We start from the raw sequence: 16,990 nt of genomic DNA, 5'->3' as shown, positions 1-16,990 counted from the left end.
TCCCCAACATTGTCCTGGACAAATTCAAATGAACAGAGTGCCATTCCCAACCAAGAAGCAGCCTTCTGTTACACTCCAAGAAGGAACCTCAGGAAGCTCAATATATACTTATGTTTTAATTACAATGCTAAACTGTTTTCCAGGGCACAGTACAATCATTCGATGCAGATAAGATTCAGCAGTACAGGGCACGTGAAAAAGGCAGTAATAAAAAAATCCACAGAAACAACTAGAATTGATTACTCCAGAGAAGGATGAGGTTCAAGGAAATCAAGGAAGACAGCTTGAATGGTCTGGAGGAATTTGAATTGTCAGTCCTGCTTAGGCTCAACAATGTTGAGACCCATCCACAGGGGAGACAATGCTATACATAATGACAGGCTCTTGTCTTAGGGGTCCCTCTCAGTAAAATACTGCTTACAGCAGCAATCCAGCAGCAGTGTCTTATGTAAGTAATATTGAAAGGAAAGAGAGCGCCCTGGGAGAGCTCTATCACAAAGATGCCAGCCCACACAATTTTCTGAGGACGGTGTCGCCAGGCTCCAACGACTGTTTGGAAGAAGTAGTTTCTTTCAGAAGATGATAGCAATGTACTGTATCTCTAACACAAAGCAGGACTGCAAGCATTTGCCACTACAAAGAAACAAGATAGCTATATTCAAGTTATTACTATTTAACACAAGCATATTTCAGTTTTTTTAACCAAGCAGCATGACCTATTATCCAAAAGAGGAACAGTGTGTTTTGTTCAACATTAGTCGGACTAACGATTCAATCCTGTAGGCACTTTCTCTCTGCTCCCCCTGGCCCCAAGTGTCATTTCCTTTGTTTCACAAAGTCACTTCAATGCAGTACAGCCTGTTTAGCAAAAATGCTTCCTTCAGTTTTGTTGCCACGTTCAGTCGTAGTCTGAGTTATCAGAACCTTATGATACTGGCATATTTTAGAGTTTTTATTTCAGGTAAAAATCCACTTATGGTTTTTGCCTCTCTTTGTACTTAATTTCCAAAAATCCGAGATGTTGCTTCATGTACCTTATTGCAAATCCCAAGGTAACACAAGCAACTAAGTCAAACCAGAAAATGCAGAAAGAATGTAATAGCATAGTGCTTAAAGCAATGTCTGTTACAGGAGTACAGCTGTCACGCTAACTCTTCCCTGCCTTTAAGATTTGGTCAAGGGGAGTATAACAGAAGAAAAGGCTTCTCAAATACAGTATTTACTCCCTGTTTAATAGAGATATTTCACAATCGACTGTTAGACATACCTGTCAGATTTTTTTTTTTTTTTTAAATACAATGGAACCTCCTTTTCTGTTTTGCTGACCATGATTACATACAAGAACTCTATCAGTCACAAGTAAGAGAGCAGTATATGGCTGCATTATCTCAAGCAAGACCTTTGCCTTTCCCCATCTTCAAATCTGACTTCATGCTTCCACTCATTCAAGCATGAAAAAAAGCAGCAGCTGTTAACGTATCTAGAAATTGCCTGAGCATCTTTCAAGTAGCTCTTCCTTTAAAGGCACATGGATCAAAACTTGAATTTGGTCATTTTGACTTTAATTAATAACCACGTTAATTCTCATGACTTCAACTATGGAGATACATCTAATAACAAATTAACTCAGCATTAAGTTTCAGAGAAAAGTGTCCACATAAGGAGATTGCTGTCATACTTTGTTAGCAGTATCCACTGCCAGAGGAAACAGACATTACTGGCATAATAGAGGCAATTCAAACACCAGGGATTAGGCTAGACGAAGTTCCTAATAATGTTCCCTTCACTGCCTCCCAAACTTGCCCTCTATTTGAACAACAGTGAGTCAGACAAGCCATCAGATCAGTACCAAGGAATATTTACTTCTGAAAACATCTTGCTGTTTCTAAACCCTCCCTAATTGTGTGTCCTTCAGTGCCAAGGTGTACAAGCAGTAATTCCTGTATGCTTAGGGAAGTAGAGTGTGTTTTTTCCCTACCTAGATGCCCAAGCTATAAAAAGAAGAAGTGTTCTACATTTGACAGAGAACTGAAACCTTTTCATCATCTCCATGTAAAAATACGGCTTTAATAAAGACAAAGGAAAGAAAAGAGCAGACTCTCTCAGTATCTGTAGCTTTCCATCTCAGAAACTTAGTTCCTTTGCACTATGGCCTAGATGCAAATGCGAGTCCAGGGAAAAGTTTAACTCTAATTTGCATCTTCACACAAAAACTCAAGCTGAACTGAACAGTAAGTATTAGTTAGTATCTGTCCAGTAAACAGACTACTTTATTATTCATCTTGTTGTTTTTGAGACTGGATTCCTCTAGCATGACAGAGAAGTAAGTTAATATGCTCCAATATGTTGCTTACTATAGCTTGTTTTGTCACTTTGTGAAACTGATTTTACCGAACGTTGCTGATCATACATACCTCAAAATAAGGTCACAGACTTCTTTCTGGTTAAACACACACACAAACAAGAAAAAAACCCAAGCAATTATAGTTACCAATTTCACTGCCACTACCACCATCCTGAATGCTCCACAAGATTATGCTACTCTCCGAGGCAACTGCAACCATCTTATCCTTGTCTCCATGAGGTCCTCCAACCACCTTAGCGTTAAGAGCCACTCGCTCAATTGTCCAGTCCAGATAGGGACTCGTGAACACCTGCTGCCACCCAGATGATTCTTTAATTCTGGAAGGGCAAAGGAGGGAACAGGGAGCAGAGGTTAGAGATTCAGAAACAGAAATGTCAGCCTAAGCCTGAACCAATGCGAATGATCCATCCAAAAGCCTAGGCTAGCCAAATGCTAGAGAATAAGGTACAACATAAGACTTCAGAAGAAATCTCTACTAATTTCCAGAGGCAAGGTGTCTTACATATCATGTAAGACACCCAATCATGCTCTAGCATAAAGGTGTGCTATCTAGTCACATTTTCTGTTTATGGTATACTGTAAGCAGACTATACTGAAGTGAAGACAAGCTTTATTTTTAGAGAATCATTTGCCTGTGCAATTGTACAGACTTACATGAGGCCAGAAAAGCACAATTTATCTCATTTAATTGTAGGCAATAATTTAGATACTTTGCAACTGAGCTACCGCACAATAAATCTAAGCAGTTAAATTACATAAATGCTAACATGGAAAGCAGAAACATATCTATAGTATTTTTTGCCATTGTTGCCATTCTTTCACTTCAGCATTGCATCCTGCCTGGAGATGAGGCATCACGGATCACTGTGCTCTACCCATACAGCATGCAGAAGAAATTGTAGTGAAGTGACTTAAGAACAGGACTGCAATATCCATAAGCCTTTAAATGCAACCAAGACATTCTCACAAGCTTTATTATCAAGTTTTGAAGACTTCTGCCATACTTCAAAGGGAAAAAAACCATACTATCTTTAGGATGCACTGTGCTTTGCTGTAGCTTTTTACTAAAATAATTATCTTAAGTATTTAATAATATCTGTTACAAGCAGCATTAAAAAAAAAAAAATCACAAAACTAAACATCCGAATATATTTCACTTCTTACTGCATGGGATTCACTGTCCAGTCGACTACAAATTACCACTTACTTAGAGAAGTGATTCTGGCTAAAATTCAGATGTTGCCCTTACATTAAAATAATCCTGACAATCTTAAAAATCACATTACTTGACTGCAGCATAGTAGTATAAGCAAGCTATATTAAAATTTGTGGGAAGAGGGAAGTAGTTTTAAGTATATGCTGTCTCCTCAAACACTAGATATTCGAAAAAGTCTCGGCAAATTCACTTATCAAGCAATAAAAAGCAGACAGGTACTAAGATGCAGCAGCGAGGGGAAAAAACCTGTTAGCAAAGCTGTATAAGAGCAGAATGGAGGAAGGAAAATGCCACCATTGTATTCCTAGGGTTCCTGCAAGTTCCAGAAGAAAAAAATATTCAAATCAAGACAAGACTGCTACCCTGAGTCACTATGAAGAAAAGCAGCATTTTAAATTGGCATTTTGACCTGTGCCCTCTTTCAGCAACCATTCAAGTCTGACATGCTTCATCAAAAGCATCACTAATGACTTAAGTTCAATGGTAACAAGTCTCATTAAGTAGATTACCAAGCAGGAAAGAGGCAGAATCTTTCACTTAAGTGAGCTAGCATCCAAGGAAAACAGAGATAAAATCCTAAGGAGGGGACAATTAGCACAAAGACAATCACAAATCATTGCCTCTTTCTCCAGTTAGACCATATTAAGCATAATTGAAAACAAGAACATTAAGTAGAACAAGAGAAGTCACACTTAGTACAAATTAAAGCAAAACAAATTGCAGTGGCAAATACAAGAGACAAGTTAGATGTGATTCAAGTTACAAAGTTCAAGCAAGTAAATTAGTATGTGAAAAAGTGAAAAGAAAAAACAGTGAAAAAGGCAGCGAACTATGGCTTCAGCTTGGCAGTAAAGAAAGAAGCTATTCACATTACACTCTTTATTCTCCCTTCTGTTTCTGAGCCACACTACAACAGCAGTATTTGTTTTTGGCAACAGCTCTTGTTAAAACATTACTTTTCATTGAAAAGACAGCCACCAATTAAATCAAGACTACCAGATGTGAACTAAAACCAGCTTCTGTAATATGAAGGTGTTACTTATCTTCACCTGATCTTAAAAAATAGCCAGTTTGTTTACAAGACATTTAAAGACATTTTTCAGCCATCCAGGTGAAGTAGGAAGTGCTTAATGGTTCTGCTAAGCCAAAAAACCTGAAGTTTAAGACAAGGTACATCACTTATGTCGCAAAAATCCATTAACTGTTTCAAGTTCTTTGATAGTCTAACTTCACAGACTGTCTTCAAACCCATATAGTAGGAAGAACTTTTTAAATGAATCTTTCCTTTAAAAGCCTGCTTTAAAACAGGCTTTTGAAGCAATTAAATTGGAGTTCATTACTTTCTTACATTACACAACAGCATCAAGAATTGACATCAAAGCAGCAAAATTTGAATTCCTATCAAGCACTTTATTTGCACGAGCAAAAGTGGCAATTCATATTTATAGGAGCAGACTGAATGCATGGGATCTACTGTCATTTCAGAGTAAAGCAAACTTTTTGCTTTGCTCATAACAAATTATCGGGTTTTTTTTAGATTCCTGTAACCTGACAAGCAACTATATTCATACCTGTAGCAAACAGCAAAATGGGCATAGGCAGCTACTATCCAATTGTGGTGGCCAGCTACTATTAGGACTTTCCGTGGGTCCACAGGAAATCCTAAAAACAACAAAGCTAAAGTCAGTCAAGTGATGGGTATTAGAAGATGAGCAGAGACACCTAGAACAGGATAGGGCGCTCTGCTACGATATGCAATGGAAACATTGATAATAATGTTTCTTGAGAAACTTCTTCAGCTAGATTCTAGTTAGCAATATTACTCCTCACAATCCTTACAACTGTTACAGTTCTTACATGGAAGGAAGACATTTCATCTCAGTCACTACAATGCAAAGTGTTCATAAGGAGAAAGACGCAAGTACATGCCTCAGCTTTAAAGCCTCCCAAATTGGTAAAAAATTGAGGATTGTTATCAAACAAGAAACAATGCTTGCTTTTGTAAAAGTTCTTTCCAAACAGCTGGTGCAACCCTGTATTATTGTTCCAGACTGTTAAACTGAAATTTCCAGTATCTCAGGATACCTATAGCTCCTCCATTTATTATCCAGTGGGAGCATGCCTGTTTCTGATCTATAAGTAAATCAGGTTTGGCAGAAGTGTTGGACGGCACTAGAAATCAGTGGTTATGGTACTTCCCCAAGTTAGCTCTCAGCCTTGATATGCTGAAGAACTAATGGCTAAAGACTGCATCTTCTATCTCATTTTCCCCAACTGCCCTCTTCCAAACCTGCAGCAACTTACAAAGAAGAAACAGCAATTCATATCCAAGGCTTATTTTTATACTACCTGGATATAGAGTCACCTTTTAACATACTCTAGATTTTCCTAATACTGCTACAATTTCCACGATTATAGCAGAAATATGACACTTCTAACAGCATCATTTTGCTAGCAAAGTCAAAAGCTGGAAAATGACAGCATGTGAGCCTATCTTATTTATAGTTTTTATATATTTTATACGGAAAGTACTCTATATAGTCAAACAACTGAAGACTACCTTTAGTCTAAAAACTCGACTCTTGCAGGGCAAGAGAGGCACCAGGAGCAAGAAAGAGGGGCAAGAGCAGGAAGGAGGTCCTGAACAAAGACCGAAGAGACACTGGTCTGTCTGGGTTTTATCATGGCTTTAGTACAGTGTAAGGCATTTGTCTAAGGGGCCATACTAAGACTGCATGAAGAACTTTGCTTTCTCTCAGCCTCATGTCTTGATTGTGCAGCATTGAGCCTTAAATACTGTATAGGGAGTAGTGTTTAGTAAGTGTTCAGCAATTTAAGGTCAGGCAAATGTAGAATAGGAGACTGAAACCAGAAATAGTCACTCAGTTTTTATTTCCCAGTGACAATCATCTTTGCAATTTGTTTTGGTTTTAAAACTGACATTCCTCACCTAGCCTGACTGTACCTTCCCCTGTCCCAGCAAGTGTAGGTTGGACACCACCTCCATGAATCTCATTCTCAGAGCAGTTTTGACCAGTTCTAACATCAGCCGGTGGTCCAGCAGTATTATTTATTTTACGGTTGGGAATGCCTATAAAAGAAAAAGAGATGTTTTGTCCCACTCCATAAACTTTAGCAATATAACAGACATTCATTCACTTTCAAAATACAGGATTAATACTTGTAATTTTGATCTAAAGTCTAATTCATCTGCTATAAGAATTAGGCAATAACGTACCACTGAAACAGAAAATGCTTTGGCTCTCTACGTTAACATTCACAATTTAAGGAACTATCTTCAGAAAACTTGTCAACAATTGGCTAGATATCCCCTAGACTTCAGCTTAACACATGAACTGTGTTCATCTCTACAGAGAAGTAAAAATCTAACAAGTACTCATACTGTTAAGGAAAGCTCATTTGTGGTGATTTGTCCTCTAGACATGGGGCACCTAAAGTAACTGTACCTTCAGGAAGAAGAAAGCAGTTTATGCTGATAACATTTAACTGAAACATACTTGAAGAACCTCTACTCTAGTCTACAACCAAACACAGCCTCCTCAGTATTAACATGCCACACACCCCCCCCCCCCCCAGTACTCTAAATATGCCATTTCATACAGCATACAGATATAAAGGCCTTGTTGTTGAATCAAAACGATGTTTGATTCAACCATTCATCTTAATCTTTCCATAAGAAAGCCTTCTCTGGACAGTTTGACAGCCAGAGCAACTACCTCGGCCAATTGCCCCCACAAACTAAAGCAGTAAGTGACTGCAAGCAACATCAGACCATGAATACAAAAATACCTGGAGGAGGCAGGTAGCCATGAAAAAGGACACTGCCACAAGATGAGCGTTCCAGTTCTTCACATAGTAGTAATCTTCTCACTAAGGAGGAAAAACAGATATGACCATAGTTTACACTTCCCAGGAAACATTACATTATTTTAAATAACTTTCTGTAGCAGTAAGCTTGAAAACCTTCAGGGTCACAACTGCCCAGGACTTGTACGTGGGTCATTACTATAGTAATAAATGTGAGATGACCTCATATTTAAAAAAAAAAAAAATAAAAATTAAGTTACCTAAAGGAGTGATTCCATAGAATTCAGCTTCATGCCTGAGAACATTAATACTCACTCCCCTATAGAAAGAAAACACAAAACAAATAAAAAACCAAAGCAACAAAAACCACAAGAACAGAGCGAGTCAATACCTTGAATATAAATACTTGCATATAACTAGATATTACACAATGTGAACCTCAAGCTACCTGTTTACAGAATTACCACCAAATGCATTCAACATGCTGATGTTTGAGATTTCAAAGTGATCTTAATATTAATTATCTTTCATTAAAATAAGGATACAGAAACAATAAAGAAATATATTGCCAGAAGTGGTTTAAATTACAAGAATCAACAAACAAAATATAATGCTACCATTTCTGCCTCTACCACACCATACATATACTAATACTATAGACATGGCCCCAAACCTACCAGGGAGCCGAGTCATATACTAGGCACCCAACTAGCTGAATAAAACTGAACAGTCTTCATTTGAAAAAGTTTTCTAATGCATCTGATCAAATTACTTTTCACTTGAAATAATTAGAACTTCTTACCGTAAGTCTAACTCCTTTGTGCGAAGAAAATTTAAAATGGGTGCAAATGCTGCTGGATCTCGATCAATAAATATCTGCAAAGAAAAATTGCTGTACTTTTAGCATTATTATGGAACAACCGTCAATTAAAATGCTTTTTTACGGTGAGCATGGGAAAGAGGAGTTGAAGATGAGGCAGTCAGTAGCCAAACATAACCCAAAGTTTTTGGACCACCCCTTTGCTCTCATTATTCTTCCACTATCCACTAATTCAACATTCCTAAAAGACATATATACAAACACTGCTGCAAATAGATGGCACTTAATAAACATGTCCTTTAAGTTCTAGAGTCTCCACAAAGGTCAATGGGTATTCTCACTTTCTATCATGTGTTCAGAATGCAGTAAATGTAATAAGATCAAGATAAGTTTAGACTTTTTTTTAATGAATTCAATTATCATTACAACTACCCCTACGCTTTTAGCAAAGTACTTGTGTGCCTTACTATCACTCAACAGCATTGCTGTAACTATAGTTTCCCATTTAAGAACATCATACACACAAACTGAAATGGCCATTTTGCTATATATATTTGCCAACAAAAGCTACATTTCCATGTCAGGACTACTCAACTACATATGCAATACTATTTAATGAAAATTACCCCTACCTCTGCAATACAGCAATTTGCAGTTCTTTCTGTTTAAAAAAAGTACAGTTTCTGTCTCTGCATTGTCTGTTCACAATGCAGAATGAGCACAAAAATATGCACATGGTTCCAGTCTCATTTGTCTTGGAATCAAGATAAGAACCAAGAAATCCAGAGATGTCACCAGTTTTCATGAAAGTTTGGAGACCAGACCAGTGCCATGACATTCAAGTAGTTACACCTGTGATTCTCTCCTAAAATCTTTAGAACTTCATTAGACATAACTAAATTAAACACTCCCGGTCATTCTCCTGCTCAATAGCATGAACAGTATTGCAACTAGGCTTTGAGATTATAAGAAAGAGGATAGTGTATTTTGTATAGAATCAAACAAAAGAAAAGGAAAATACACGGTGACATTTTGAAATTACTTCAAAGTCCCATATTTTCCTCCTATTGAAATAAGTGACAAAACATGAACAAAAGGTCCAATTGAACATTACTCCTCATGGACTCTAAAGCAGAGATGGTGCTGTCAGCATTTTAAATGTAGGCTTCTGCAACACTACTATTAGGGGTTACGTAATACAATAGTGACAGAGAAAATACTGGCAAAAGCCAAAACAAGTTTTTAAAAGCCCAGGAATGTGAGTGTTTTTAATTCATTTGGCCATTTGTTTTCCATGCTTTTAAGCATAGCTGACTCAGGCAGTGTAACTCCCATTAGCACCCACAGCAAATATTCTTTAGGAGAGAACCTAACTGAAAGCGTAACGTTAAATTAATGATTTATCAGTAGGTTTATTACTCACAGCACCAGTTTCATCCTTCAGCGTTGAAATTCTTCCACTCAGCAAACTGAAACACAGGAAATCTTTGTTAGATGTCCCCCAGAAATGTACTAACACAAATACAAAACAGTCTCAGTCAGTTTGCTCTATTCGTGCATTGTAGATTGCATTTTGGTAAAACTGTATAGCTGAGCAAAGAAAACTGCCTAGGTAATGCAGAATGCTGGTGAGGGTGAAGTCTGTCTCCTGAACAAAGGAGCAGTGCATGCATACCTAAGGAAAGGCTAAGAGCTGCATCATAAGGACCTTCAGATTCCCAAACAAAACAGACACAAGGCCTAGCCTGAAAGGATGGAAAAGTTTTCCTAGGCACCCAGAGGGCGGCATAGCTTGTTACAATCCAGTAAATCAGTAAAAGCTGCTGAAGTAAAAAGGAAGAGTAAACAACCCATTCTACATGGACTTACTGGGCAAGAAAGGGGTGGATGAGTTTTTACACCATTTTACTTCAAAGTTTCTCTCCCATCAGATCAAAGTACTTTTGCTCCAGATCAGTAGAAAACACACCACCAAAACCTTGTTTTACAGATACGAAGCAAACTAACTAATGTCAACAGTTTTATTTCAAGATTCTATCAGAGTCTGGATGACAATTACCTCTGAGATTTGCCAGTACTGGATGACTTTCAGAACAACCTCCTTAGATTAGTGTTGAGAGACTGGGGAATAGCAAGGGAATTCCTCCTTGTGCCTTTCCTTCCATGCCTCAAAGAAGGTGACATTTCCCTGGCGCTCCATTTATCTGAACATTCAGTAAAACAGGAGCAGGTAATGCTGCCTGTCTATGTCAGCTGCCAGGGTTTTATTGGGAAAGAAGTCTGAAGTACAAAAATTAAAGGTAAGGAAGCAAAACTGCCAGCCTTTAGGTTTTCTTTTATGTGTTTGGGATTAACTGGGGTGGTAGAGGTACAGCAGCTACGGCACAAAATTACTAGCATACAAACAGTAAGCAGCACAACCTACAGAAGTAGTAAAAGTTAGCTGAAGGATGTTCAATAATCCAACAGCTCCTGTACCACAAGTTAAAACCCTCAAAACTTTGCTGTACCTTGAGTTTAGTCAATAATTCAAAAAACATTAAAGGCAGTGCTACCTTGTATGGTCAATAAGATCACAAGTGGCAATATAGTAATAAAGTCAGTGGCATCTCTCCCTTTCCTGTGGACTTGGAGCATTATTTCCAGAACACTCCATCTAAAAAGTGACAACTCTTCAGCACACATAGGCTGCCATAACATCACTCAAGACAGAAGATGCCTTTTGAATAACAGCTTATTTCAAATTAATCTGTCCCATTGCTTGAGATGGGGAAAAAGCATTAACAGAATAAATACGCTATTTACAGCATAAATTCAGAACTGAGAACACTTTTTTTTTTTTAAATGACTGTTAATTTGTCTTTGTTTAATGTGATGATATATTACAAATACCTGGAAAAAAAGGAGTCTGGAATCCACATCAGTGTTTGTCTTGAAGTGCTGAACCTAGGAAACCAAAGTTACACGTTTAGAATCAGCTGTAAAATTGGAAGGAAGTCTGCTTTATCAAAATGCTTTCACTTGTCCTACAAAGTTGATATCAAACAGGTTTGGGAAGTTTGAGATCATTTAAATGTCTGCACAAAGTCAAAGAGGCTGCAGATTCTTTGCACAGATTGTCCTTAAGCATGAAGCAGGACCATCCAGAGACCTCCAAAGCGTCATTCTTTATATGTTTGTAACATACTGTCCCAAACATCCTACATTTTCTGGTTCTCATACTTTGTCAACATTAATGCTTGCAAAAAACCCCAACCTCCCCCACCACCACACACACAGCAGCCACTAAAATGTAAGTTTATCAACAGTGTGCTACCTTTGTCATTAACTGCATGTTACTCTTACTTAGGACTCAAAGGGTGCTACATTGTGGACTGCAAAAGACTACAATGAGCTTCAAGTTAATAATTTACAGTAACTTCAATTATTTGCCATTTTGCTATTTGGGCCCTCTTAGGGGGGCCCAATAACAGTTAAAAGAAAGAATGAATTTACTCTGAATCATATTATGAAATAATACAAATTATAGTATTATTTATGATGCCAGACAGTATTTTACATATATAACTATGAACTCTTTTATACTTCTTCTGGTTTTGATTTAACATGAAGGAAGACAACTGGACTAGCAGCTTGGACAATGAGTTCATGCTTAGCATCAGCTCTCTGAGTGTACTTATCCTCTTACTAGTACCATGACTAAGAAACCTTTGGTGACCTCTTCATTAATGGAATCAAAAAAGGAAATGTAAAAGTAAAATTCCATGACAACTTGCCATATAGTACAGGAATACATTACAAAATATTTTTGGAATAAAAGTACTTAATCATAATTTATCTAGTTTTCACTGCTTGTATTTTCTGGTTTTGGAGGGGGAGGGGGGGAGGGGGGGAAGAGACGTAAACAAAAACCATTACTTTATACCCCTAAGAGGCAGAAACACAAAGGCTATATGGAACTACCATCCTGCATAAAACGTGGATTGTGCAGCTGCTCAACTGCAAGCATAACAATGACAAATCTGTTCTTAACAGAAAATCTACAGTATCAGTGTTCCAAGCACAAACATGCACAAAGTCTTTCCTAAAAAAAAAAAATTAAAAAAAATTAAAGAGAATCAAAGCAGTTTGCTATTTAAATGGAAAGTGACTTCTAAGTATATTTGCGGTTTTGCACAGCTTTTATCATCAGTAATACAGATCGCTACCCTTCTCTACTTTAAGTGTAAGGGATGATTCATTTAATCATATTACAGTATGTGCATAATAGAAAACAATGAGTTACATGAATTTTATCCAAGATTAATCCAGACACTGCTTGTAACTATGGGGACGCAGCATCACCAGTTAGCCCTTTTAAAGGTCTTCACAAGCCAAAGACTTTTATTGTCTGATACTTTAAATAGTTACACCTTTCAGTTATTTTTGTGTTTTTAGAAAAAAAGAAAAGAAAAACACCAGAGGAATTATGGTTTCCCAGGAAGTCGTGTATAGGCAGAAAGGTATGGAAAAAGTACTAGAACCACAGCTAGCTGGCATTTTCTACAACACTGAATGATAAATGCTAAATTAATTCTGAAGCAATAGAGAAGTCTGATGAGACCATGAAGACATTCAGGATCTTTGAACAGATGTTTGAGGACTCAATGGCACTATCTTCTCAATACACTACAGCACAATTTCTGACCTGAAGGCACATTTGCATTTAGGCATGAGTGACACTCAGCTATTCAGCGGCATCAAGATTGAAGTTTTGCTGGTGTTTTGACCAGCTGGGTTCCACTCCAGCATTTCCTAAGTCAGTTAAAAAGCTTAATAGCAGAACACTTGGGACTAGAAGATGTTCCAGAAGAACAAGCCACACAATAAGGAGGACAGGAAAAAGAGCCATCAACTGATTTCACATTTGTCTCCTTGCAATTTTATCAGTGCGTTTAGATAGCACAAGAATTTTCTGTCTGTGATTTAGCACTATGGTACCAGTTTAGTAAGCAATACCTCATACTAACATATACTTTATAACTTCTAATACATATACATTAATCTATGTAAACAACAAGACAGAATCCTCTTTGCCAGGATGCAGAAAGAAGCTTAGCTAGCAAAGTTTACATGTATAAGTGCATCTGCAGCTCCATGCAGCTAACATGCAGCAGTCAGATAGACATCGTATGAGGAAAATTAGGCAAACACAGTGCAATAATTTCTGTGAACGTTAACTTGCAAGAGGCTTGTGCTCCCACCAAAGGAATCCAAAGCTGAGACCAGGAACTGTTGGAACAACTGCACAGAACCGAGAAGCTCTGGCAGTCCCAGGGAGCAGTGGGAACCTTGTGTCAGAACATGGAAACCTGGGGTCTCAGTACTAGATGCTCCAAAGTATAACTGCTGTCAGAGACAGAGGAGAGCACTAATTTCTTCTCTTCTCATTCAACTCTACAAACAAAACTAAGAGTTTCAGGTTTCTAGTAAGGGTAACAGGAACTAATGAAGATGAGGAAATGTGTATAGTATCCCACACTCCCCCATTTGCCGTCCAGATCATCCACTCCACTGTCAGCTTTGAGTCACCTGCCTTTGCAAGCTGAGAAACCTGGCTCAGATATATTTTTCAAAGGATATGGGCACTACAAGAGAAGTTGAAGTTGCAAAAGACCAAAACCTCTTACATAGAGGTACCATTGCACGTTGTCTCCCTATTAAAAGGGAAATGTCCATGCACACATTTCCTACTCCTTACACCCAAATGATATCTGTTGACTAGAATCTAGACCTTCAACTAGAAATGAAATACAACTGTTAGTTTGCCTTACTCTTCATACTTCTCTGTGTAGGCAAGCCCTCTGAGGATGTGTATTTCTTCCCTGATTCATGCCCTGTACGTAATACTCTGTTTTCTGCAGAGGCACTTAATAAGTAAGATCTATTTAAAATTATGAGATTGAAGCATCTTTGTGATTCCACTTGTACTAAAAACCTAAAAGATGAACTGGCCTATAATTTCAGAGACAGAGTTCACTGAAGAACCTTATTCAGTGTAACACGAAATCTGGTCCAAGGCAACATCAACGTTATCCTGAAAGCATCATTATAGGTGAGTTTTGCCTATGCAAGTTACAAGCAGCTTCTCTGGGCTGAACCAGGTCCTTAATGTCTTATTATAACTAAGGAATCCTGCATCGATTTTTACGGCGCCCTCCTTTAAGAAAGGCTACAACATACAATTTAGTTATAAGAACAAGTTCATCCTCTGGGTAATGCAAGAAAATTCTTAAAATAGTAGTAGTAGCTCCTACTACTTATAGCTGGTTTCACATTGTGCGCAGCCTCAGGAAGACACATTACTTCATTTTCCACTAGCTACGGTAATCTGAATGATTTCACGCCTGAGCATTTTGACAGGAACATCTGCACTATTTATCACACAGATTCTGACCACAGCTGTCCCACAATTCTCTATCTCAGCCTGCCAAAACGTCTACATATGCCATCTTCCACACTTCCAGCGTACATTCAAATACAATACAATTCTTTATTCTGGTTGATAGCAGCAGTATCATATCAACCTTTTTAATACTTTAGTCTCTGAGGCTGCTAGATAGACTGATCACTAGAAGTCTACGGACCTGAAGGCAAAGCAAAGCTCTCCGTCCTCTACTCCTGAAGAAGCAGTATACCCAGAGAGTCCGTAAGACGCATTACTGGAGTACGTCTCTAGAAACCCCAGACACTGCAGGCTGACACCACGCAGGACTGCCAGCACTTCCCGTATCTCCCTCCAGGTACCCCGGCTCAGCTCCCCTGCACCATGCTGGGTGAAGCTCTATTCAGGCCCTCCCGGAGGCTGCACCACGTCCAGACCACGGAGCACCGGCAGACAGGTCCCAGGCGAGTCGGCACCGCCGCCCGCCCGGGACGGAGCGGCAGCCGGCCCAGGCTACCACCGGGCACGGCCGGGCAGCGCCTCCCTTCGGGTAGACCCCCGGCAAGGGCCGGCCCCCCTCGGCGATCCCCCTCGCTCCGATGCCCTCCGGTATGCGCTGGCCACCACCCGCCACCCCGCGGGACCGCAGCGGCCCGCCGGCAGGGCCCGGGGCCTGTCCCCCACCGCCCCGCGGCAGCCCCCGCACCCTCGCTCACCTGGTTCCGCCCACGTTGAGCTGGATGATCTCCCCGCTCCCGGCGCCAGCGAAGCCTCCGCCGTTCCCCGCCATCTTCCCCGCCGCCTGCTCCAGCTGGCGCCCGCCGCCGCCTCCCGCCGCCGCCGGAACCTCGGGGTCGAGGGAAGCAGCGGCGGGGCAAGGCGGCGGCGGCGGCGGGGAAGGAGGAGGCGGGGGATCGGCCAGCGGGCCCGCCCAGCCCTCTGCGGCCGCCGGCGGCCAGGGCAGGGTCAGCGTCCGGCCAGGCTGCGGCCCCGCGGGCTCCCCGCCGCTCAGGCCCGGCCAGGCCGCGCCGCCTCCCCGGTCCGAGCGGAAAATGCCATGGCAACGCGACAGCACCTGGAGGAGGGGGGCCGGCGCGGGCCAAAACGCCTCGAACCGTTCGCGGAACGGGGCCGGCTACGAAGAGGCGGGGACCCCCCGCGGCGGCGGCCGGGGCGGGGGGGAGGAGGTCAACGCCTCCCGGGGGAAGGGACGGGCCCGGAAGGGGCCGGGTGCGCTCGGCTGCTCCCGAGGTGGGGGCCCTCCTGCGAGCCGGCGGGGCGGAGCCGGGCCGGGCCGGGCCGGGCAGGTGAGCGGGGCGGGGCGGCCGCGGCGGGCCCTGCTGCCGCCGCCGCTGGCCTGGCCCGGCCTGGCCCGCCCCGGCCCGTGCAGCGAGGCCGCCGTCGGGAGCCCGCCCGTCCCGGGTGCGGCGTCACGCCTGGAGGAGAAGGAGCCAAGAAGGCGGAATTCTTGTCTTTTGTGCTTTTAAAGGAAGGGGGGAGCCGCCTGTGCCGCCATCAGGCGCCAGCGACCCCGGCGTAAAATAAAGCCACCGCTAGCGAGGCCCCTCGGGCCTTGTGTGTCCCTCCGCCCGCAGGGACCCCGGGCTGCGGAGCTCAGGCCTCCGGTAAATGGCAACGCCCTGCAAGAGAGACATAGAAACAGAAAATTCCTTGAAAACTCGACGGGAAGGCAGCGGTGGCACCGTGGAGTTTAAAGCCTGGGTTGCAGCCCAGCCTCGTTAATCCAATTCTGCACTGATGAAAGGGAAAAAATAGTAGACACAACAAATCTGAGCCCACGGTGCAACTTGAGGAAGAAATCTATCACAACAAGTGAAGGGAAATTGAGGAGGAAATAAATACCAGTGCAGTTAGCAGAGGAAGTAATAAAATTGTGGTTTAAACTTGTGAGGGTAGGCTTTATGATTAATTCCTACACTCAGAGGAATAAGCAAACACGGTATTTTAATTTATTGTAAGTGAAATTTGCCTAGAGATTGAAAACCCGCTGTGAGGATCAACGCCCTATTTAAACATAATAGTTTTCTGCAAGGACACATGGATAGAGATGAAGCATGTTCAAAAACTCTATGTTGCAAATGCTGTCAGAGTTATATGACAAGTCTAGGAATAAACTGCTTGGAGTAACCTGGCCACTTCCTCACTTGCATACCTTGGAAATTCAAGTTTTATTCCTCTAGTCATATTGTAGAGCCCAATTGACCAAAGCTATGAAGATACCTTTGCCAGGCAGTGAAGTATTTTGGAGAAGTGACTTTGCTATCACAAGGCCCTATCGCTATCGCGGCGAAACACACAGCCACATTAGGCTTCTTG

At 41.2% G+C, this 16,990-nt stretch overlaps 1 protein-coding gene across 2 annotated transcripts in view; it reads right to left on the bottom strand.

The window, feature by feature from the left end:
* KCTD3 (potassium channel tetramerization domain containing 3) overlaps positions 1-15,987 on the bottom strand; it is a 28,892-nt gene extending 12,905 nt beyond the window's left edge. Inside the window, exons 1-9 of one of the 2 annotated variants that reach the window (XM_072856939.1) lie at positions 15,370-15,987; positions 11,122-11,175; positions 9,653-9,698; positions 8,212-8,285; positions 7,670-7,728; positions 7,392-7,472; positions 6,547-6,672; positions 5,153-5,243; positions 2,492-2,682 (exon numbers count right to left, since the gene is read on the bottom strand). In XM_072856939.1, the coding sequence (XP_072713040.1) occupies positions 2,492-2,682; positions 5,153-5,243; positions 6,547-6,672; positions 7,392-7,472; positions 7,670-7,728; positions 8,212-8,285; positions 9,653-9,698; positions 11,122-11,175; positions 15,370-15,443 (796 nt within the window). In that variant the 5' untranslated portion in view covers positions 15,444-15,987. Of the gene's footprint in view, positions 1-2,491; positions 2,683-5,152; positions 5,244-6,531; positions 6,673-7,391; positions 7,473-7,669; positions 7,729-8,211; positions 8,286-9,652; positions 9,699-11,121; positions 11,176-15,369 lie in introns of both variants that reach the window. The other variant, XM_072856938.1, reaches the window with a different exon arrangement.
* Positions 15,988-16,990: the final 1,003 nt, after the last annotated feature.

This window comes from Ciconia boyciana, chromosome 3 (assembly GCF_034638445.1).
Source record: "Ciconia boyciana chromosome 3, ASM3463844v1, whole genome shotgun sequence".
In the NCBI taxonomy this organism is placed as follows: domain Eukaryota; kingdom Metazoa; phylum Chordata; class Aves; order Ciconiiformes; family Ciconiidae; genus Ciconia; species Ciconia boyciana.
The sequence above is the reverse complement of the archived record's forward strand: the minus strand, read 5'-3'. Positions and strand labels throughout refer to the sequence as shown.